The sequence below is a fragment of the Dermochelys coriacea genome, chromosome 3 (assembly GCF_009764565.3).
Source record: "Dermochelys coriacea isolate rDerCor1 chromosome 3, rDerCor1.pri.v4, whole genome shotgun sequence".
NCBI lineage: Eukaryota > Metazoa > Chordata > Testudines > Dermochelyidae > Dermochelys > Dermochelys coriacea.
Window position 1 is genome coordinate 168,632,417 of NC_050070.1, and position 22,868 is coordinate 168,655,284.

Consider the following 22,868-nt stretch of genomic DNA (forward strand, 5'->3'; position numbering starts at 1 on the left):
TTATGCAGGACAGACAGATTTTTTTTTATTGCACATGTTAGCTGTTGGGACATAATGTAATTGCAAATTTTAAATATTTCTTGGTCTATTTCAAGAGACATTTCTGAAGTTTGGGAAACGCTTTCAGTGCATTCTGTGTCGTCACTTGTATAACTTCTTCCACTGGGATTCCTTTCATTTTGGCAATATACTCTGCAGCAATGAGAATATTCTTTGGTTCATTTCTCACCTGCAATGTACAAAAACAGAGAATAAATTAAAGAATCTGCAATGACAGTGTCAGATTAAATTTGTCTTCAGAACCAGTTGTTGCAAACAATTTCAAATATACCATTGTTAAGGCCTTAAATGTAATTTCTCTGTTATATTTGTTCATCCTCCACCAGTCTCCTCTCAATCTATTCCTGCAATTGGCAAGAGTCTTCTCCTGTGTAGTCCCTGCATTTTGGAACTGGCTCCTTGTATCACACTGCCTTATCAACCTGCTATCTTTTTTCCAATTTCATTTGACGATGTCTTTCCTTCCTTGTCTCTGCCTATTTAATTTTTGCTCTCTGTTACTGTCCTCAGTAAGCTACAGTTTTTGGAAATGCAGATCTAAAAAAACCAACAATTTACCTGTTTTTCAGGACCTAGTGCAGGAGAGTCGGTTTCTAAGCACATACATTCTAAGGGCAACTGTTTCACAAGCTTCTGCTTCTTAAAGGAAACAAGAAAGCTATTAAATGGCTCATTCACTCAAACTAGGAAAAAAAGCAGAGAGAGAGAGAGAGGGAGTATGTTTCATGTTAATGGCATGGCAGTAATACACGTGGGGACCTTGTAAATATATTTTTGCTAATTGCACAATTAGGAAGTAATAAAAATGGTCAAGAATATATGAACTACTTTATAATAAAGTCTCCATAAAATACACAATGCCACCCTTACTGAAGCACTCCACCCATTATTATCTATTAAATCAAGTAATATTATTGCACATTTAAAAAAAAAAAAAAAACCTACATTAGGGTTGCAAAGTAAAGCACCCAAAAGCTCAGATACCAGAATCAAAGTTGCCTGTGCAACCCTAATTCATCCTCTTGTGCAGATGTCTTACAATACAATATTTAATTACATGCTTGCATGTTATTTTTTTCTCCCTCAATCTTGTCCCACCTCCCATCCCCAGGGTTCTTGTCCCAATCTATTCCCGCATCCTAGTCTGGCTCTTGTCCCTTCTGCATTCAAATCAGGCAGCTGCTTCCTCCTCCAACTGCCTGGGCCCAGTAAGGGGTTACTAGAGCACAGGAGAGACAGGCTCCCTGCTCTCATTTCAGGTGACCAAACCCAGCACAGCCTCCAGCTATGCAGGGAAAGTCCTGCTTGGCTGGGGCTTGAGTGTGCCCAGTGTGGATGGGATCTCTGAAGAATAAAATCTAAAGTCTCTGCTGAGCATGTGCAAACTGCAGTTCGTCATGGACATATAACTTGGCCAAATTAGGGTGGATTTTCACAGGAACAGCATAAGGCTCATTCCTGGCACGCAAGTCTCCCCCTGCCAAATTCTGAGTCCCTACTCCACAGCAAGGGAGCACTAGAGCTTTCCAAAGAAAAGGTCACCAGAAGTTAACATGGGTGAAACTACATATTATAGGGCAGTAGTCGGCAACCTTTGAGAAGTGGCGTGCCAAGTCTTCATTAATTTAAGGTTTCGCGTGCCAGTAATAAATTTTACATTTACAGGGCCCCCCCGACGGAATCCTGGGCTGGCAGCAGGCTGAGCAATGCCGGCGGCCGGGACCCCGGCTGGCAGGGGCCGGCGGACAGAACCCCAGTCGGGCAGCGCGGGTGGCAGACAGAACCCAAGAGCGGCAGCGCGTTGAGCCTCTCAGCCCACTGCCAGTCTGAGGTTCCGGCCGCCTGGCCCCGCTTAGCTCACTGCCAGCCTGGGATTCTGTCCATCCAGGCTGGCAACGGGCTGAGCGGGGCCGGCGGCTGGGACCCTTGCTGGCAGCAGAGTGCCACTAAAATCAGCTCGCATGCCGCCTTTGGCACGCGTGCCACAGGTTGCCGACTCCTGTTATAGGGTTTTTTTTAAACAAAACAAAAAATCAGCATAACAGAAAGTAATATTTTCTTTATGATAAACTGAGGGTTACAGGCTGCAATTCCTAAATACTGGGATAGGACTAGCTCCTTCAAACTTTACCTGTTCACTTCTTATAATGGAAGGAGGAATAGAGAAGAAATATCCAGCCTTCACTCCTTCCATCGCCACAGATGGCCTCCCGTCAAATGCATGGAGCAACACCCTTTCAGCGCCTACAGAGAGCCAAACCAATTAGGATGTAACTATATTCATGGTAGGACTATGATGTCACCTCCTAGTTCTAGAACCCATTGTCTCACTGTACTGTAGGATTACAGTGCTCTGGAGAGGAGCAGAGTCAGAACTGCTCCTGTGATGCCACCACAATTGTGATGCCAGCACAGTTGGTGCTTATGGTATCAGACAGTTTATAGAATAGGTCAGGTGGAGGGGCGGGATGTGGAGAAGAGCCAGTTACAAGAGGAGCCATGTTGGGAGATATGATTGGGATTGCAAGCAGAGACAGCCTGGGGAGGGAGGGAGATAGCACCATGGGAACAATTCTAATCTCTTTCTCTTGAAAGCATTGCAGTCTGAGGAAAGCACAGTTGGACCAAGGTGTTTCTGTCAGGAGCGGACATCATCATTCTAACATAATAGAGGCAAACAGAAATTACATTCACTTTCCTTCCTTTCTTATTTTCACAGGTTTCCCCCCATTAAGTAACGCAAATAGAGCAATAATGGAGATGATTAAATCACACTAGTCCATTCCCCTCCCAGTGCAGGATACCATCCCCTAGGAGTGTGAGTATCTGATATTAAACTGATACAACACTTGATCTTAGTTCAAAACACAAGAGATACCAGAGCCTTAATTTTTGTATCAATCTGTTTTAATAATGCCATGATTCCACTTCATGAGCTCCAAGACTTAAGCTGTAGAAGTATCGTATCAGTTAACTGCCTGTAACACTAGTTGAGATGTATTTAAAATTTCCATGTTTTAAAAATAAAGTAGAATTTCAATGTCAACCTGGAGAATTTGATGTTCTGAGAAGACGCTGAGCATGGATATGGATCTGTCAGAAGGTGTATTTGAACTGACAAACTGCTAGTTGCTAAGGCAATCTGAACAGTTCTTCAAACAAACAGTAAATCCCATAAAGAAAAGGAGTACTTGTGGCACCTTAGAGACTAACAAATTTATTAGAGCATAAGCTTTCGTGAGCTACAGCTCACTTCATCGGCTGTAGCTCACGAAAGCTTATGCTCTAATAAATTTGTTAGTCTCTAAGGTGCCACAAGTACTCCTTTTCTTTTTGCAAATACAGACTAACACGGCTGCTACTCTGAAACCAGTAAATCCCATAAATCAAAATTACAGTACTTTGAGAAGGACCTCCATAACTGTGCCCATCCGGCTTTGTGTACGCAAACTGACATGCATGATAAGGAGATATGGTAAAACCAAAGAAAGGCTGCTGAAAAAAACCTGAGTTTTTAATAGCATGAAGTGATCCAAAAAAGTACCTTGTTCTTTTAGGAGGTTAATGGTTGGTCTTCCAGCTGAACGAGAATGGACGTTTCTAGTGAAGAAAAGAAAAGCTAGTATGAGGAAATTAAGCAGAGTATTTTTTAAAATAAGATTAACTGATTTGACAGCAATTTTTTTAGCACCATTCACCAAGAAAGATTCCCTAAGAACTTTACAAACTTATATAAAGAAATCACTTCAGCCATCATGAAAATACAGTAGCAATAGTCTCGGACAAGAAGAGAAGAAGACTACTATATGCAATTGAAACTACAGGGAGTATTCCAAGTAGGCAGAATGTAACTACCATGTTGTAATTTGGCCAAGACAATAAAGTCAATACCTTACTTTTCTAAGTGCTGTGGGCTCTTTAATAACTACAGATATGGAGGAATTTGATTTTAGGTCTCCTCTGAAACACAATAACCTGTCAATATAAACAAGACCTACAAAGGCAAATCCAGTCTTTTCGCTAATTGAATCTGTTTGGTCAAGACTTGTCTTTGTTCTTGCTTCTGTTCATCTGTGCTGGCAAATCTGGGAGTGAAATCTAGTCCAACCTACAGCACAAGAGGAGACATAAGAAAGTTTCACCAACCTGATTCCTTTACATACTGGTCTGCAGTTCAGTAAAGAAACTGTTTTTCAATCCTGCCAGTCAATTTTAAATGTATACATTTGGGAGGGATTGCCATTAAAATGAGCTCTATAGCAAATGGTCTGTTATCAGCTTAGCTTCAATATTCAATTTATTTTCAACTCTAAAAGTGTTTAAGAAACCCAAGAACTTTATTCAACATTTTAACCTATATATGATTTTTGTGGAGCTATAACCATTGTTTAACAATGATTTCCAAACTAAAGCCCCATACCCAGAGTCCTCTGAAGTCCAGGGGATGTTCAGATTCAGATCTGAACCTGTAGCTCAAGCCCATTTCTAGTGAAGTCAGCCAGCTGTATAGTATTGGAATTAAATATTTGCAGTTGATTTTTAAGTTTGTGAAAGGTTCACAGCTGTACCAGCCAAAGTCCTTGACTTATCTACAGAACAGGTGCAGCATGACAAATTTACCTATACTGACATGTCAGTAAAAAGAAAAGGAGTACTTGTGGCACCTTAGAGACTAACAAATTTATTTGAGCATAAGCTTTTGTGAGCTACAGCTCAAATGCATCCGATGAAGTGAGCTGTAGCTCACAAAAGCTTATGCTCAAATAAATTTGTTAGTCTCTAAGGTGCCACAAGTACTCCTTTTCTTTTGCGAATACAGACTAACACGGCTGCTACTCTGAAACCTGACATGTCAGTGTGACTCAACCCTGCACAGTGTCAGAGGGTAAACCAAAGGTCATCCAGGTATAAGAGGATCCTTCATACTTATTTAATTCTCTCTGCTAAGACTGCAGGCAAGATTGTCATTTGTTGTGGTGGTTTTGAGATATGACCATGTGTCTGAGCCGAATTCCTGCAGGCTCAGATATGACCAATCACCTGTCACACAAGCCACTGTACAGCTATTCTCCTTCATGTCCTGTAATAAATTGTCATGTAGCATTACCTGTGCTCTAATATTGCTCTGCTGCATTCCACCCTGAATTTCAGTGGCGATTCAAGTGAACACTATGAATTCCCTACCTATTACACTGTGTTTTGATAGTCAATAAATTGACACTTTTAGTTTTATTTCAATACATTCCTACATATATGATTTTTGAAGCACTGTGGAATTCACTGAGAGGAAGTAATAACAGCTTTACTAACATAAATTAAGCAAGCCTCAAACCACAACAGCATATAAAACCACACCACAGTTTAGGACAGGAAGTAGAGGAGAATCCCAGCCAAACAAAACTGTTGAGGCAAATTAGGAAAGCAGAATGTAAGTACCTCAGTGGGAATTTGGCCAGGATACTGAGGTGGACACCTGTAATCTGATGAAATGTGCAATGGGATCTTTAATGAACCAAGTTCGTCAGGACCTTGGTTTCATATCTCATCCTAAAAACAGCACCTTCAGCAGCAGTGTCCCTGCACCATACCTCAGTTCAGTACTGAGTCACAGGTAAGATATCAGTAACTGAACCACGGACACTGCTTTCCATAGTCCCTAAATGGTCAGTGGAGATTTCCCATTCAAGAACTGACCCACCTTGATAACACTTTGCTCTCAAGATTACCACACAAGTTGGCAGGGCTGCAAGTGAAAGGTAGTATGTATATTTAAGATATTTCATACCAAGTCCACACTATTAACTAAATATAAAATAAAAAGTAGCTAATAGCTTTTAAAACCTCCTCCTTTTCAGTCAAATTTTACTGTCAAGTTCCATTGGCACTTTCCTATTGGTTGAAATCAAAATCTTGAGTTATTCTTAGTAGGAAAGGGCAGCTGCAAGGAGCAGAATGGGTCAGGAAACTCTAAAAATGAGAAGTACAATTGAAAAATCTTGAGAGAAAAAGGGGGGGGGAACAGGAAAGACTGGGGGCAGGGGAGAACGATGATAAAAAATGCTATTACTGTATTTTCTTCTATTTTTTTCAAGCTGTTCCCTTACTGCTGTGTGAATGGTAATTCCCTTTGCCAATTTATTTATTTGAAGGGCATTAATAGCAGATTCAGAGGTAGACAAAAAAATTTCCCGTTCAGATGAAAAATTAGCACTGCAGAGTAAATAGAAGCTGGGAGGTGGGGGAGCGGGGAGCTGCATCAGGGAAGTATATGAAGGAAAACATTTTCAATGCTGGAATGATGGGTCAGGTTCTCCAGAGCTGCTCAGATTATTAGAATTACTTTTTGTTTATATAGAACTGATGATGTGCTAAGTGCTTGTAACTCAGAGGACCTATGCTGGCAAAAAAAGAGGATTTAAACAAACCACAGAACTTCTACTTACCTCTCCAACTGCCAACAATCTATCTTTATAGAGTTCTATAAGTGGCAATGCAGCATCCAGGTCCTGCAAGAAGAAAAACAAAGAAATTAAAGAAACAACCCTCTATCCTTGCAAAGCAAGAGAAGGATGAATTCAGTTCCACTGTGATACAGAACCACGTAATCTGTTGGCTGTGTACCTTGAAACGTGCTCCTACAGTAGGTTGGTGGGGGAAGGAACAGGCTGTCAGGTTTTAAGATCCTGCAAGGCCACTGTGCCTTAAACTTTATTTTTTAGATGACTGGAACATGTAATTATCTCTTCAAGACAAGATCTATTAATATCCTGAACATGCCAGCTGTTAGTCTGAGTGCAAACAGTCACCAAATATGGTCAGGGCATGGACACAGATGTATACATCTCTCTTTAGTCTTCCATCCCCCATGGAAGTGGAGGGACAGCTAAATGTGCATGTTCATTATGTTGATTGTAAGCGGATCATCCACTCCACTGGAACCCTCTGCAAAACAGAGAGCCAAATGACTTCAGTAGCATTTTGCTTGAGTAATAACAGAATCAAAGACGACTAAGGACCTCGGGATTTGCTCCACAGTGTTTTCTGTATTATAGCAACATGTACAGTTTAGGTTGGATTTATTTTAAATGTTAAATGAGTCAATTCTGAATGCCTGCTGCTCGGCCCAATCTGGACATGTGGCAATTAAGAGTTTATTTATACCTTTAAAGTAACACTGCATTGTTCCTCTGGGGGAATACCTTGAACTGGATGAACTCCCAGACATGGGAAGACAAACCCTGGGTACCTAGAAATGAGAAATACATTAACAGTGGGAAAGATCACAAAGCATGCTACATCATGACTATTGTAAAGAACTAGAGAAAAAATTATTAACTAATCAATTAAGGCTACAGTACATTCCTTGTCATTCCAATAACCAGCAATCCACTTGAGCAGCAGCACATCTTATGCCTCGTGCCAGAGAATGAAAGTCAGAGTACCTGGGTTCTGTTTTTGCCTCTGACTGGACTTGCTCTCTGACACTGAGCAGGTCACAGCCAGGCTTTCAAAAGTCCTCTCTGATTTTTGGATGTCCAATTTGACACATATAGTGCCCGATTTTCTAAGGTTTGGGTGCTGAGCACCTATGAAAATCAGACCATGAGTGTTTGACGAAGAAATTGAAGCAACTGAAATCAGTATTCTCTCTGAAAATTTTAGCCTCAACATCTGTGTGTGTCAATTTCCCCCCCTCTGTAAAATGTGGGAAAATAGCTCCTTCACAAGGATGTTGTGAAGTTTAATTAAAGTTTATAAAAAACTTTGAGATCCTCAGTTGAAAGGAACTACAGAAAAGCATATAGGAGCTTCAGTCACAGACCTGCACCCCATTGTGTTAGGCACAGTTCAAACACAGAAGCAGAAGATAGTCCCTGCCCCAAGGAACTTGCAGTCTAAATAAGGCCTTGCTACATCCCATGAACAGCCCTTAATCCTGCTCTGTCCTATGGGTACTGCTCATGTACAGTTGCAAACTGTGTTTTCTTTTTCTCCCTTTCCATAGAACATGCTTTCCTTGATGTTTTGAATCCCACAGCACCGACCTTATCTAACTGCTCTGCAGTCATTTAAAAATAACTATTGTTTTAATCACATGCAAAGATGACAAAGTCGTTGGAATAAACAATACCTTTCTGAAAGCTGGATAATTTTTTCAAATTCTCCTGAGTGTTCAGCAACTGCCACAAGGGCCAAAACTTTAGCCTGAAACAATAGGAAATAAAATCGCTGTAGCATAGAGGAGCAAATGGAAATCCTAGGTTAACTTCCTCACTTGACAGAACTTCCAGGCTCTCTCATAGTCTGCATTTAATTGATAAAAATTAGGTGGGGATATTTCATGTAAAATGAACCCTTCTCAAGAAAGCTTAGTGCTGGGGTGGGATTTGAGAGAGAAGGTTTAAATTCCATGTGTTCCTAGAAATCAGCCCTGTGCCACCTACTGTACAAGTACTGAAAACAATCATCAGAATAGTTTTCAAAAATGTCCATGAATTCAGAATTTTTTAAAGACAACAGGGTATTTTTAAAGAATAGGGTAGGTTAGGTATTCAAGAGTCCAAAACAAATTAATGAGCCCTGTGCTTTTTGGCACATCTAATGTAAGTTAAACGGGGGGAACATGACATCTCAGGGTTTTGGTAATGGACTATATAACATTTCAACTTGAGACCACTATCTCAAATATAGCTAGATGGAAGCAAAAGCATGCCCGTAAAGTCAATGAAAAGACTCCAGTTAATGTCAATAAGAGCTAGATCAGTAGTAAGTGAAAGTTTATTCTATCTGATGGCTTTCATGGTGGTCTAGGTAATAGCCAAATGGTAAACCAACACATTTATTACTTAGTGACAGCCTTATGGCAATCTCAGCACCAAGGACTGAATAGCCATGGAAACTGAAGTACCCTATTGCTCCTAGAATTGGCAACTCCAAAGTCAGGATGAGAAATGCCAGCATCATACCACAGGGAAGTTTGCACGGTTGCTGCTCCTACTATAACTCTTCTATGATAAAGGATTTCAGTTTACTACACTGGCACTAAAGCAACCTGTACCAACATTTGTATGAATGATATTAGAAAACCATTATTACATGAAACACACTCAATTTTGACTAATAAGTAAGACAATGAAATAAGAAAAAATAGGTGAATTAGAAACCCTGCCCTCCTAATAAGGATTTTTCTATAGGATCCATGAAGAAACAGAAATGACAGCTGATTTTCCTGTCCATATAATGGTAGCAAAAGCATCTTAACCATAAAGAGTTCCTGTAAGAACCACATGCTACATACAAAGTCATGGCTTCAGAAAAACATAATGCATTCAACAAGGTTTGTCTTTCTCAAAATATAACCCCAACTATTTGTCTGCAAAAGACTAGAGCTTGATCCTGCAAGCTACTCCACATAGAGAAACCACTGCACCTGCCCAGAGTCGGTTAACTTCACTGGGGCCAGGTACAAACTGGGTGGTCCTTTAAGGCAAGTTGGGCTCAGCTTTGCCTCTAACCAGACAACTATCCTCAAGCTAAGTGTGATGGAGACTTAATTATGACTAACCCCAGCTGCAAGGAAGGAGGGGAATCAGAGAGAGGACTCCTTAAACAGATCTGGGAACTCAGTCTGGAGAGGAGGAAGAGGGGTTTCCGTTCTAGCGAAATCAAGCTGAAAAAGACCTACAGGAAGTAGGTCAGGCTCCCGTGAGGGTGAGAGGAGGCCCTTGGATAGGGCCTGTAAAGAGCAGGGAGATTCCTGAGATGTGCTGGTGTTGCCAGAGTATCTAGCTAGGCAAGGCAGTGGGGGGGAAAGCCTGCTAAGGAGATGTAACATAGGAGAAACTCTGTAGGGCCCAGAAATAGGGGCAAAAAGGCAGAGAACTTCAGTGTAGCCTAAGAAGTACAAAGAATTATTAGTGTAAATATGTATTTGGACTTAGTTGGACTTCTTGTTACCCCAAAAGGGGATTGAATTTTTCAGTGTTCTGGAGAGGACCCAGCCAGACAGGCCCTGGTGGGGCTAAGAAAGTGATCACTGGGGGGCTAGAAATGAAGATCCCTGCCACCCATCATCCAGGCATGAGGGGGAAACCTTGAGGTAAAGACATGCAATTACAGGGCTCCATTCAGGCATGAGTTGGCCCACAAAGAATGGTAGAGAAGTCAGTGGGGCTCTATGGGGGTGCAGTGGCCTGGCTGTGCACAGCAGTTTGCAGGATCAGTCCCCAAGTCACTAACGTTCTTGGACAAAGCACAGCCAGTGGAGGCTTTTACTTTATTACTAATAGTCCCTAAGCCAGGCTGTTGTCTAGTTTGTCCTTCTTGTCAGATGAAATAAACACAGTTGTCACACTCCAGGGTTCCCCCGAGGGAGGCAGATTGGCATTGTATATGCATTGTATATTGCTAATGCTTTTGCAAGCATTGCAGGGCAATTTGGGAAGGGCTAAAGGTGTGACTGGGGAGTGGAAAATTCTTTTGCAGGCTGCAAAAGGTTAAAGGGGAAAAAAAAAAGAGGGCAAAAAATGGGTTAACTTAACACTGCAGCTAGCAAGCTTAATCCAACAATAAGATGCTGGCCCCAGTCCAAGGTCACAGTGTAGACAAAAAATTATTTTACTCAGCTACAGCCAGCCATAAAAAAAGAAAAAATACACTGAACCAAAGCTGCAGAAATGGAAAACACTGGTGAGACGACAAGGGAGGGAGCAGAGCTTTGCGTCCCTGGAGCCACTGTGTTTTGGGAAAGCGGAGAAGACCACAAAAAGCCGGTTTGAACTGGCACAAAAAGCACCAGAAATAGAAGTCCCTGACCGAGACGCCCCCAAAGGACCCTAAGGTTTAAAACCCTCCCGAGAGCTAAAGCAAATTGGAGATCACAGCGGACTCTGGACAACCTGTGCACACAGGACAGAACTCCCGTCCACCCCTCCCCCTCTTCTTCTTACGTTACACCCAGGCCTGGCCAGCCTCGGGTAGTGCGGGTGTGAGTATTAAAGTGGGTTAGGGCTTGGGGCACTAACACTTTCTTCCTTCCTCTGAGTGACATGGGGAACGCTCCTCCCGCTCCCCAGCACTCTCCGCTGTTATTTTATCAATAAAGCTTTAAAACGCAGTTACGTCGTGTGCTCCGTCATCTCCTCCCTAAAAATCCTGTGGCCTCAGCCTGATCACCTGACACCCCAGGCAGATTGGTAACTTAAATCTGTCACAGTTTTGGTGGAGAATGCGGTCACTGTCACAGATGACTTGAGATCTGTGATGTAAGCACAGGTCTGTAAATCAAGATCTCCCAAATTCTAATCTCAGCTCTGACATGGACTCCTAGTGTGAAGCTGAATCCCTCACTTTACTTCTCTACCTCAGTTTCCTCCATCTATACAATGGGAATAATAATGAATACTGTGAAGATTACTTCATGTTTTTATAGAGCAGTGGTTCTCAAACTTTTGTACTGGTGACGCCTTTCAAATAGCAAGCCTCTGAGTGTGACCCCCCCTTATAAATTAAAAATACTTTTTTATATATTTAACACCATTATAAATGCTGGATGCAAAGCAGGGTTTGGGGTGGAGGCTGACAGCTCGTGCCGCACCCCCCATGTAATAATCTCGTGACCCCCTGAGGGGTCCCAACCCCCAGTTTGAGAACCCCTGGTATAGTCTGGAAGTGCTGAATATTCAGACTTCATTAGGCTTCCTATAAATTCCACCTTTAACTAAATGTTGTGTTGCTAGCCATCCCGTATTTTAAAGTATAAAATTTTGTGCTCAGCTAACAGGAAATGTGCAATGTTGGTATAAGGCCCAGATCCTGCAAACACACAAGCTCATGCATAACTCTAAAAATGTGAGTAGCCTTATTGACCTCAATGAGGCCACTCATATGCCTAAACTTAAGCATGTGTGTAAGTGTTGACAGGAGCAAGACCCATGTTTAGTAAATAGCAAACACTTTGCAACTATGGAAAAATGCCAGTATAGTTACCCACCTTCTTTGCTTCTTCCAATATGTCCTCAATATCCTGAAAGAGATTATAATGTTTCATTGGAAACCTGAATCAGAGGGGGCAACAAATTTTTTAAAATGACAAGTGTCTACTCTTTTAAGGGCTCTGTAAATAGAGCGAGAGCTGAAGGGCTACGGTGGAAAAGTCATGGATGATACCACAGGGCTGGAAAACACCCATCTATGAGATGCAAACCTTCCACTTGGAGGAAAAGCAGCCCCAGCAATCCCTGAGCAGCCCCTCACACCTCAAAACAAGAGCCCCTGATGCAAAGCACTGGGGATGGGGAGCAAGGTGGAAGGGGTGAGCAAGGAGCAGGAGGGGGTGAAATCCAAATGGGGGGGTTAAGAGTGTAGATAGGCTGGGGGGATTAGAACCTGATGGGGTGGGGAGGGGTGATCAAGGGGGTCCCAGTGGGGCAGGGGGTGATCAAGGGGCAGGACAGGGGGGCTGATTGGGCAGGGTCCCAATAGGGTACAAAGGGAAGGTGCCAAGTGGCGGGAGGGAGGGTCCCGATGGGGTGGGGGGGCTGCTGGTGGAGTGGGGAGGGGGGTGACCAAGAGGCAGGGTCCCAATGGGGCACGGAGGGGGGTGACCAAGTGGCAGGGTCCCAATGGGGGTGACGTAGACAGGAGGGTGGTGACCAAAGGGCAGAGTCCAGTGGAGCACGGAGGCGGGTGACCTAGGGGCGGAAGGGGGGTGCTGGTGGAGTGGGGAGGGGGGTGACCAAGGGGCAGGATCACGATGGGGCACGGAGGGGAGTGACCAAGGGGCAGGGTCCCGAGAGGGGTGACGTAGGGCGGGAGGGGGGTGACCAAGGGGCAGGGTCCAGTGGAGCATGGAGGGGGGTGACTAAGGGGCAGGGTCCCCAGAGGGGTGACCTAGGAGCAGGAAGGGGGTAACCAAGGGGCAGGGTCCCGAGGGGGGTGACTTAGGGGTGGGGAGGTGCTGGTGGAGTGGGGTGGGGGGTGACCAAGGGGCAGGGTCGAGTGGGGCATGGAGGGGGGTGACCAAGGGGCAGGGTCCCGAGGGGGGTGACCTGGGGGGGAGGGAGGTGACCAAGGGGCAGGGTCCCGAGGGGGGTGCCGTAGGGGCGGAAGGGGGGTGACCAAGGGGCAGGGTCCCGAGGGCGGTGACCTAGGAGCGGGAGGGGGGTGACCAAGGGGCAGGTCCCGAGGGCGGTGACCTAGGAGCGGGAGGGGGGTGACCAAGGGGCAGGGGCCCCAGGGGGGTGATTTAGGGGTGGGAGGGGGGTGACCAAGGGGCAGGGTCCCGAGGGGGGTGACGTAGGGGTGGGGAGGTGCTGGTGGAGTGAGGTGGCAGATGACCAAGGGGCAGGGTCGAGTGGGGCACAGCGGGGGTGACCAAGGGGCAGGTCCCGAGGGTGGTGTCTTAGGGGCGGGAGGGGGGTGACCAAGGGGCAGGGTCCCCAGGGGGGTGACGTAGGAGCGGGAGGGGGGTGACCGGGGGGGAGGGGGTGACCAAGGAGCAGGGTCCCCAGGGGGGTGACGTAGGAGCGGGAGGGGGGTGACCGGGGGGGAGGGGGTGACCAAGGAGCAGGGTCCCCAGGGGGGTGACGTAGGAGCGGGAGGGGGGTGACTGGGGGAGAGGGGGTGACCAAGGGGCAGGGTCCCCAGGGGGGGTGACGTAGGAGCGGGACGGGGGTGACCTGGGGGGGAGGGGGTGACCAAGGGGCAGGGTCCCCAGGGGGGGTGATGTAGGAGCGGGAGGGGGGTGACCTGGGGGGAAGGGGGGGTGACCAAGGGGCAGAGTTCCCAGGGGGGTGACTTAGGGGCGGGAGGGGGGTGACCAAGGGGCAGGGTCCCGAGGGGGGTGACGTGGGGTGGGGAGGTGCTGGTGGAGTGGGGTGGGAGGTGACCAAGGGGCAGGGTCGAGTGGGGCACAGAGGGGGTGACCAAGGGGCAGGTCCCGAGGGGGGTGACGTAGGGGCGGGAGGGGGGTGACCGGGGGGGGAGGGGGTGACCAAGGGGCAGGGTCCCCAGGGGGGTGACCTGGGGGGGAGGGGGTGACCAAGGGGCAGGGTCCCCAGGGGGGTGACGTAGGGGCGGGAGGGGGGTGACCTGGGGGGAGGGGGTGACCAAGGGGCAGGGTCCCCAGGGGGGTGACGTAGGGGCGGGAGGGGGGTGACCAAGGGGCAGGGTCCCGAGGGGGGTGTCTTAGGGGCGGGAGGGGGGTGACCAAGGGGCAGGTCCCGAGGGGGGTGACGTAGGGGCGGGAGGGGGGTGACCTGGGGGGAGGGGGTGACCAAGGGGCAGGGTCCCGAGGGGGGTGTCTTAGGGGCGGGAGGGGGGTGACCAAGGGGCAGGGTCCCCAGGGGGGTGACGTAGGGCGGGAGGGGGGTGACCAAGGGGCAGGGTCCCGAGGGGGGTGAGCAATGGCCGCCCCCGGGCTGCTCCGCACCCGCTCAAAGTCCGGCGCCGCGAGGTGGCAGTGACAATCCAGCGGCCCCGCAGCCCCCATCCCGAGCGCCCCAGGCCGGATCGGCTGAGTGGTGCCCGGTTTCCGCCCGGACAGGTGACCTGAGGCGCCGGTCCACGAAGGGCGGGCTGGCGGGTTCCGCTTCCGGCGGTTTGGAAAGCGGGAAATGGCGGCAAGCCCAGCCCGGCCAGGAGCGCTAGAGACGGCGGCGAAGGGGCCGGACCCGCCGCCGCCGCCGCCGCCTTCCCCGGCCCTCCGCGAAACGCGCGTCCGCTGCTGCTCGAAGCGCTGGGTGGGCGAGGTGCTGGGGCTCTGCGCCCCCTACGTGCGGGCGCTGGCGGACGGGCAGCCCGGCGAGCTCGGGGCCGAGAGCCGGGAGCGGGCGCTGCGGGACGCGCTGTGGGTAAGAGTCGCCGCGGGGGTGAACGGGAGCCGCACGCTGCGCCCGCTCGCCTGGGCGAGGCTGGGCCCCGTCCCCCTGGCGTAGAGACTAGAGCCCCCCCCAGGGGCAAAGCCCCGAGGCGAGCAGATGCCCCCGAGGGGCCACGGGCCACGGCCCCGCCCTTAAACGTCCACCTCTATGCGAGCCGCCTCCTGCCTGGGGGGCTGGAGTGGGTGAGAGCAGCCATAGACTCATAGACCTATAGCCCTGGAAGGGACCTCCAGCGATCACCCAGTCCGGCCCCCTGGGCTGAGGCAGCGCCAGGCATACCTTAGCCGAGACCATCCCTGCCAGGTGTTGGGAGACTTATCAGAACATGTTGGACAACGAAGTGGATTCCACAACCTCCCTTGGAAGCCTGCTCCAGAGTTTAACTACCCTTATCATTCAAAAGCTTTTCCTACCCTTTAACCTAAATCTTCCTTGCTGCAGATTAAGCCCATTCCTTTTTGCTCTGCCTTGTGTGGACCTGGAGAACAATTGTTCTCAGTCCTCTTTAGAACAGCTCTTGAGGTATTTGAAAACTTATCAGGTTCTCCTTCAGTCTTCTTTTCTCAGGGCTAAAACACTGATCTGGCCAGAGGGTGGGGCCTGAGGGGGGCTAAGGGAGAGGAGGAGGTGGGGGCGAGTTGGCCTGAGGACTGCCCCACTCTGGATAAGGAACTACAGTTTTGGAGGGAGAGGGGGCAACACCCTTGTGCCCCCTCCACTCTGCCCAGGGGCTCAGGGCTTCAGCCTTGCTGCCCCCAGCCTCAGCAGAGGAGGGGGTGGAGCTTGAGATTTCAGCTCCCTGCTGCTCTGACTTAAGGTGGGTTGAGAGGGGAGCTCGAGTTTCAGCCCCCCACTGCTCCCAGCTTCAACACCGTGGGGGGGGGTGTGACCCTGGCTTCAGTGGGGGGCCCCTCTGCCCTTCTGAAAGGGCTCATGGACCACCAGGAGGTCATGGACCCTGGTTGAGAACTACCATCATAGACCACAAAGAAGTGGCCCAGTACCCAACCTCCACAAGATAAGTAATCCTCTTTAGAATTGAGAATTTCTAACCTATAGACAAAAGGTAGCTGCATGGCTTCCCTCCTTACCCTCACTAACTCCTCCTGGTGCCAAGTCTGGGAGAGGAGGCCAGTGCTTCTCCTTACTCTGCAGCAGTTTCTACTCTTGCCAGACAGGGGGATGGGCTACAGCATGATCTCATATTTCTACTTTCTTTCAGTTTTTTCTTGCCAGTCCCCTCTTCCTGGATGTGTGGAACAAATGACCATCCTAAATAAAGAGACCACATTCATGTGTTTTAAACTTGCGTTGAGGTACCACATGGGTCACAGAAGGGGGGGGGGAACCCTCAAGGGAAGGTGGACAGAATCCTTGCCTGAATGAAAATGCTGAACAAGTTCTTTAAATTCAGTTGTTAGCTGTGTTATATTACGTTGTTAGGCTAGTAAGCATAATATTTCAAACATTTTGATCTGAATTTTACAGAACTTTGAAACAGCAGTTCAAGAGAATATTACCATTAATGGACACCAATGGCAGGAAACTTCAGATGATGCTGAGCTTCAGAATGGTGTGTGTTTGGTTTTTAATAATGTCTTCACTTTAGTCTAAGCACTTAGCATATTAATCAAGCAATTGTTCCTCCTGTTGTTGCTAATATATGTGATGCTGAGAGAAAAGATCAGACTGAACCCAAGCTTGTGTGTTCAGATTAATGAGTTACACATGCCTTTTCAATAAAACCTTTCCCCTAAGACAACCTCCCTATATAAAAAGAGAAAAAATAATCCATGAACATGTAAATTTCTGTATCCCTGCAACCTGGAAACAAATGAGGTGGGGGAGAGAACTCAGTTTGTTCGGAACACTTCAGTTTTGTTAGATACTCAGTTATCAAGATGATGGGTGATTTATCAATAATAGGTAAATCACATTTCAAAGTAAAGAAGTTTATATAACCAATGTCCAGGGTAATTATCCTGCAAAAGGGTTCATAACAAAAGGACTAATGCAATATTTACAAAATAAGATTTAGTTTGAAAAAATAATCCTCATTTTACATTATCACTTGTTACAGTCCCATTCACTTAGTCTTGTTTCTTCTTATTTTTAGAATCTAAATTGAATAGGACAAATGAAAGGGATGTTATTTTTAAAGCTTTAATGTGAAATCAGATTTAACAAAAAAATGAAACTAATGTTCTTCCTAGTAAATCCTCAATTTTTTTTTACTTTGCAATTTTTTTAAATCATGGCACCTTAGCCTATGTTGTAACTCCCTCAGACTGACAGTAAGAGAAATACAGTAACAGTTAACATATAATAGAGCAAGGTTTCTGAAACTGAGGGTTGGGACCCCTCAGGGGGTCATGAGGTTATTACATGGGGGGGGGGTCGCAAGCTGTCAGCCTCCACCCCAAACTCTGCTTTGCCTCCAGCATTTATAATATTATACAAAAAAATATTGTTAATTTATAAGGGGGTCACACTTAGAGGTTTGCTGTGTGAAGGGGGTCACTAGTATCAAAGTTTGAGAGTTTCCAATGGATGCAAAGTAATGAAAGTCCCCCCCCCGAAAAACCACCAGCCAAAGATTAATGACAAGCTAAATTCCTTGTGCATCCTGGGGGAGCAAAATTGATGTTAGGGAATACTACTGCAATTTCTTATACTATATTGATGTTTTTTTGGTGGTATCTCAAGCCAGTTCTTGTGAGAAAAGTATGTTTACATCACAGGGATTGGCCTCGTTGATTATATCCCGAGACACAAAAGTGGGTGTAACGAATAGATGAATGGGAAAAATGTTTATTTTTCAGTGTAACTGTGCTGCACTCACCTCTTGTGAGCGCCCCCTGGCTGAGCGCATGTGCCTACACTCTCTCCGTTTGTGGTGGGGTCTTTGCTGACTCAGCCCTCCGACCAAGTCATACATATTCTGTCTGTGAGATAAAAGCAACATGAACCCCTTTTGGGGTACAAGTCCAACAGGGGATTCTCTCAGTGCCCTCTGACGTCTCTCAGTTTGTCCCTGCTCTGGACAAGAGCAGTGCCTCTGAGCTCCTTCCCTGGAGGCAGTGTCTTCACCCTCTTGGGGCTTCCTGGCTACAGCTCTCCAGCTGGGCCACTATAGTTCAGTTCCCTCCTTTGGGGTGCCTCGCTGTCCAGGCCACTTCCCCCAGTGGCTGTTGGGAGGGTGGGGGGAGGACCGGGCCTGTCCACTACTCCAGGTCCCAGCCCAGGGATCGTGTAGATAGCTATCTGCTGTGTCCCTTTATCTATGGCTATGTCTACACTACCGCGGTAAATCAGCCTATGCTACGCAACTCCAGCTACATGAATAACATAGCTGGAGTCAATGTACCTTAAGTTACCACAACTCTCCCATCGACTTACCTTACTCTTCTCATCATGGGTAGAGTACAGGGGTCAATTGGATCTACTGTCAATTTGGCAGGTCTTCACTAGACCCGCTAAATTGACCACCGGTGGATCAATCTCAGAGCATCGATCCTGGCTGTAGTGTAGTCCTGCCCTACCTAAGTCATGCTGCTGCTCTGATTCCTTGAGCCACTTCACCACAGCCCTGTGCTGTTTTCACCCTTACGTCAGGACCTTGTTCTGATGGAGTCCCCGCAATCAGCTAAGGGCTCCTTCTCACTCTGCCTGACTTCTGGCAGCACTACCTCATCCGAGGTCCTATAGCTCTGTCAGTCAGCCACCCATGCACATTCCTACAACTCCAGCAAGGAACTGAACTTGTTCTGGCTCTGCAGTTCTTCTTATACTGACCTGTTTGGCCCTGAGTGGCTGCTTCCCACACAGCCACTCTAGGCAGCTTGGAGGACCTCTCTGCTGCCCTTTTCTGGGTTGGGGTGTGGCAGGATCACAAGGCCTCCAGTAGGAGGCCTCAGGGCCTAGTCCACTCAATTAGATGCAGTTACTGCTTTTAATATCTTTTAATTTGTAATAATGGGGATTCTTAGTATCCTCTAGTGTTCACAGAAAACAGGGTCAGTATGGTTCAGTTGCATATACCTGTTACTGAGTGTCAGGTATTCTTCCTCACATGCAACTTCATGGTTGAGTGAAATTGAAAACACAGGTATGGACCTGAATGCGGAGGAAGAGTTCCCTGAGCTGCTGCTTGGTCAGCAAGCTCTATAAATGCTGCAACTGATGGCCGAGGCTGAGGAAACAGCAAGCTATGTTCCAGAATCACTTCCTCTTGGCTGAAAGTTTGGATCTGAGGAAATGGATTCTGTTTTAGAGAGTCTTGACTTAAACCATTGTAAAACTAGTATTTTTCAAGTTTGCATCATCTTGGAAACTTTCTTTATGGAAGGATATTTTTGTTTCTATTGTAATGTGGATCAGTTTTTATTGGAATACATTTTTCTTTATGGAAGACTTTTTTCCCCTTTTAAAAAAAAAAATCAAACAAAAAAAGTTTAAATTTAAAAAAAAGAAATCTGAAAATTCTTACTAGTAGGTAGAGAAGATTCACCGTAACCCACTTTGGATCATTTTGAATTAATGTCTGTGCTAGTTTCTTATTGGAATATCAGTGGAAACATGCCAGAAATGCTCAAGTCAGCATTTAAGTTTGCAGTTAATACAGTTGTAAGAGAAATATTTATTTTTACATGTAAACTGTTGATTTTCATTACAGTAGTGCAAAATCTGTTACAAAAATTCTTATTTTATAAGTCTTGTGAATTTTGTGTGTGTGTATAAATAACCCACTTATTTTGATGGGAAAACAAAGTTAGAGCACAACATTGGTTGTTTGTTCTCAACAAATCAAAACTTCAGGGTTGGATTTAGAGCTATTCCACTTTGTATAAATAAGTACATATTTATTGGACCAAAGACAAACTGATTTATGTAGCCAAAGTAGAACAGTTCCAACAGGAAAGATTGAAAGAGGAATTTCCTCCTCTACCCCAAATAGTCGTCAGCCTGGTAGTCAGAGCACTCTCCTGAGAGGGGGGTGTCGGTTATTTTGTGAAAATGTTTGGAAGGACTTGGTTTTGTCCCAGTGCAGAACAGGAAATGTTTTGAAATCTCATAAATTTTCATGGGATGGGAAAACAGTTTCCCACCCAACTCTATTGTTTTGCTTATTGACATTTCTTCCACATCCACTGATGCCGCACAGATTAACCAGTAGAGGGTGCTGAATATCCATCTTTCTGTAATACACTAAAATCTAAAATGTACTCAGCCTTTGGATCACATGCATTCTAGAATACAGGAATGTAACTGTTACAAAACAGAAGGAAATGGGGTTAGGCTAACTCTAGTTTTTATAGTCTGTAATGATAGAAGATATGACTTTAAATAATATAGGCAGCTGGTTAAAGTTTGTTTGAAACCTCAGACAAATCTAATAGTATTTAGCTTTAAAAATTGTCAATTGCAATATTTGAGAAGCTAAGAACTTATTTTGGACACTAATACTGCAAACACTACTCACATAATACTTCTCTCCTTACTTTACAGCCAAAGGAAAAATGCCTTGCATATTTTGTCTGATACTTTTAAGAATTTGCTCTTAGAAAAAAAAAATTATGTATTACAGAAAGATCAACTCATAAGTGTGTGGTGTCTGTATAAGTACAGAGGTAAAATATAATTTTTATATATTTCATTGCATAGCTCAGTGTCAAGATTACCACCCTTCATCTCTTCAGAAAATGTAATTATTTTTTTTAAAATGTAGTGAAGAATAGCTGCCATTACTGCTGGAAGAAGAGCATTGTCTTAAAAATAACCAGCCTTTGTTCTGAGTCACAGTATACTTACAGCACACCTTGTAATAATTCTCAAGGAGTGCAAAATTTGTCTGAAGTCTAGCATGTGTCTTCAGGCTGAATAAATGTTTGAAAGGGCTGCCACAAATATCAAAGTAATGGGGTTTAGTAGATCTGACAAAATACTTGTCAAGCTTGAGATCCTGATTCAATGAAGTCCGTGGGAGTTTTTCCATTGAGTTTAATGGGCTTTGGATCAGTAGTCACTTCTAATAGCTAGTTGCTCCAACGTATGCTATCTTTGCTGAAGGGAGCTGTTTTCTTTCATGAGAACTAGCCTCTTAGGACTTGTCTACTCACAGAAGTTGAGCTGCGTTAACTATACTAGTATAGTTATAGCAGAACAATCCCCCTAGTGTGGATGCAATTATAGTGGTATAAAGGAGCTTATACTGGTATATCTTACTCACAAAAGGGAATAACTAGGGGTTGCCTTGCTATAATTGCTTTGGAATAAAATCCCACCCCTGACCGAAATAGTTATAACAGTATAAAACTACCAGATGTGTAGCCCATCTCTTAGCAACAACCAATGCTCTCATAAATCTGAAGCTTCTCAGAAGGATTCAAGGCATCCAGGAAATTATAATCATGTGTAAGATCTTGTCTATATGCAGTTATAATATTAAGCTGACTTTCAGTGTTAGAGTTCTAGAAAGCAGTTAAGTTTGGACAGTCCCACGTCATATCTGTCTGTGAATCAGTTTCTATATTATATTCAGTGTGGAATCTGAGCACTTAACACATGTACCTTTAGCAGCTTTACACTGCCAGCATGGCTTCGCTGTATTGTATACATTTATGAGGGGATGGGGCATCCCTTATATAGGTTCACTTTACGTGATTTAGACTGATGGATGCTAACTTCTTCAAAAAACATGAAACACAAACCTGACCCCACCCTCTGTAGCTAACTAAATTTACTTAGATTGTAAGCAGTTTGGGATAGAGTTCATCTTTTCATTTTACATTTGTACAGTGCCTAGCGCAGTGAGGCCTGATCCCTGATTGGGCTCTCTAAGCATTGTTCCAGTACAAATAATACCTATTGAGCCAGCTACCCTGAAACAGGGGATAACAGTAAGGAGACTAAGTGCCATGAGAAATTTCAATGCCTGCTGTTAGGGGGAAGGACTGAGCAACATTTTGCTTTATTTTTCTTTAGTTTCCTGTAATAATTTTAGTATTTTTTTAAAGACACTTAAAATAACTGTGTGTACTGTGTCACCTTGTTTTTCTTGTGAATTTAGGTTCCGACATCAAAATCCTCGAAGATCAGTTTGATGAACTTATAGTAGAGACAGCTACGAAGCGTAAGCAGTGTCCCAGAAAGATATTAGTACATGTAATCAAAACCATGAAAGCAGAGCAAGAAATGTTGGTAAGTATCTCGATTTTGCACTTTGTAAAGATGAAGTCTTAGTAATAAGACTTTATCGTACTCTACTATTAAATCTTTGCTGAGATATGCAGCAAGACTGTTAAGTTTTTTGGGGTTTTTTTGGCAATAGTTAATGTTTTCAGGTTACAAAGTTAATGTTAATTATGATTTACGGTAGTCCTAAAGTAATTTCCCCAAAGAGACCTCTCCTCTTACTTTTGTTACTGCAAAATCTGAAAGGACCATCAGTAATCCTAATTAAATTATTCTGTTCTATCTAAATTTTTCAGCAAAAATTACGAAGTTGTTAAAATGTGGCATCACTATACATCACTTTCAACCACTTTTGAGCAATAGTTTTTTATATTTTCCTCATCTTTGGCTGTAAGGCGTCCTCATGGGCAGCACAACTCCTACTACCACCGCCGTCTCAATATATGTGTCTCGAGGCAGTGGCTTCATATAATAACCCATAACAATGGAGATCCAGGGCTTCCTTACACTTTTATCCAAAAAACACTCCTCCTGAAGAACAGCTACACCTGCTCTGCACAAGTGTCAATCTCCTACATCTGCCAAAGGGATGCTGCCTCCTTTAAGGCTCTTCAAGTCAATCCATTAAAAATGCTTGAGCAGTGCAAGTTTTATACTTCCTTCAGTTGGGACTGTTGCCTTCTGTATTTCCAGACTTGTTAACAAAGTGTGTAAGCCACAAGAATTTTGTTC

The 22,868-nt window shown here is 45.4% G+C and overlaps 2 protein-coding genes across 4 annotated transcripts in view; one reads left to right on the forward strand and one right to left on the reverse strand.

Moving 5' to 3' along the window:
- LOC119853356 (putative deoxyribonuclease TATDN3) lies at positions 1 to 14,692 on the reverse strand. 3 transcript variants are annotated; one of them, XM_038396331.2, is made up of 10 exons: positions 14,492 to 14,692; positions 12,053 to 12,085; positions 8,192 to 8,265; positions 7,222 to 7,306; positions 6,504 to 6,566; positions 4,059 to 4,168; positions 3,605 to 3,660; positions 2,192 to 2,304; positions 619 to 696; positions 1 to 229 (listed from the first exon to the last, which is right to left on the reverse strand). In XM_038396331.2, the coding sequence occupies exons 1-10, from the start codon at positions 14,549 to 14,551 to the stop codon at positions 86 to 88; spliced, it is 816 nt and encodes a 271-aa protein (XP_038252259.1). In that variant the 5' UTR covers positions 14,552 to 14,692; the 3' UTR covers positions 1 to 85. The 3 variants fall into 3 exon arrangements, with proteins under 3 accessions (XP_038252259.1, XP_038252258.1, XP_043367710.1); XM_038396330.2 differs by having other exon boundaries at positions 619 to 699; XM_043511775.1 differs by lacking the exon at positions 619 to 696 and having other exon boundaries at positions 14,492 to 14,616.
- The window catches only part of NSL1 (NSL1 component of MIS12 kinetochore complex), a 15,421-nt gene continuing 7,228 nt past the window's right edge, over positions 14,676 to 22,868 (forward strand). Inside the window, exons 1-3 of the mRNA XM_038396329.2 lie at positions 14,676 to 14,912; positions 16,431 to 16,515; positions 22,012 to 22,142. Of these exons, the coding sequence (XP_038252257.1) occupies positions 14,676 to 14,912; positions 16,431 to 16,515; positions 22,012 to 22,142 (453 nt within the window). The remainder of the gene's footprint in view (positions 14,913 to 16,430; positions 16,516 to 22,011; positions 22,143 to 22,868) is intronic.

What these genes read in the sequence shown, in the direction of transcription:
- LOC119853356 (XM_038396330.2), bottom strand. Translation starts at nt 14,551, where the DNA reads ATGGGGGCTGCGGGGCCGCTGGATTGTCACTGCCACCTCGCGGCGCCG. An exon ending in ATTATCCAGCTTTCAGAAAG is followed by an intron (nt 7,307 to 8,191) that starts GTATTGTTTATT and finishes TCTCATTTCTAG; the next exon opens with GTACCCAGGGTTTGTCTTCC. An exon ending in TAACCTCCTAAAAGAACAAG is followed by an intron (nt 2,305 to 3,604) that starts GTACTTTTTTGG and finishes GGCTCTCTGTAG; the next exon opens with GCGCTGAAAGGGTGTTGCTC.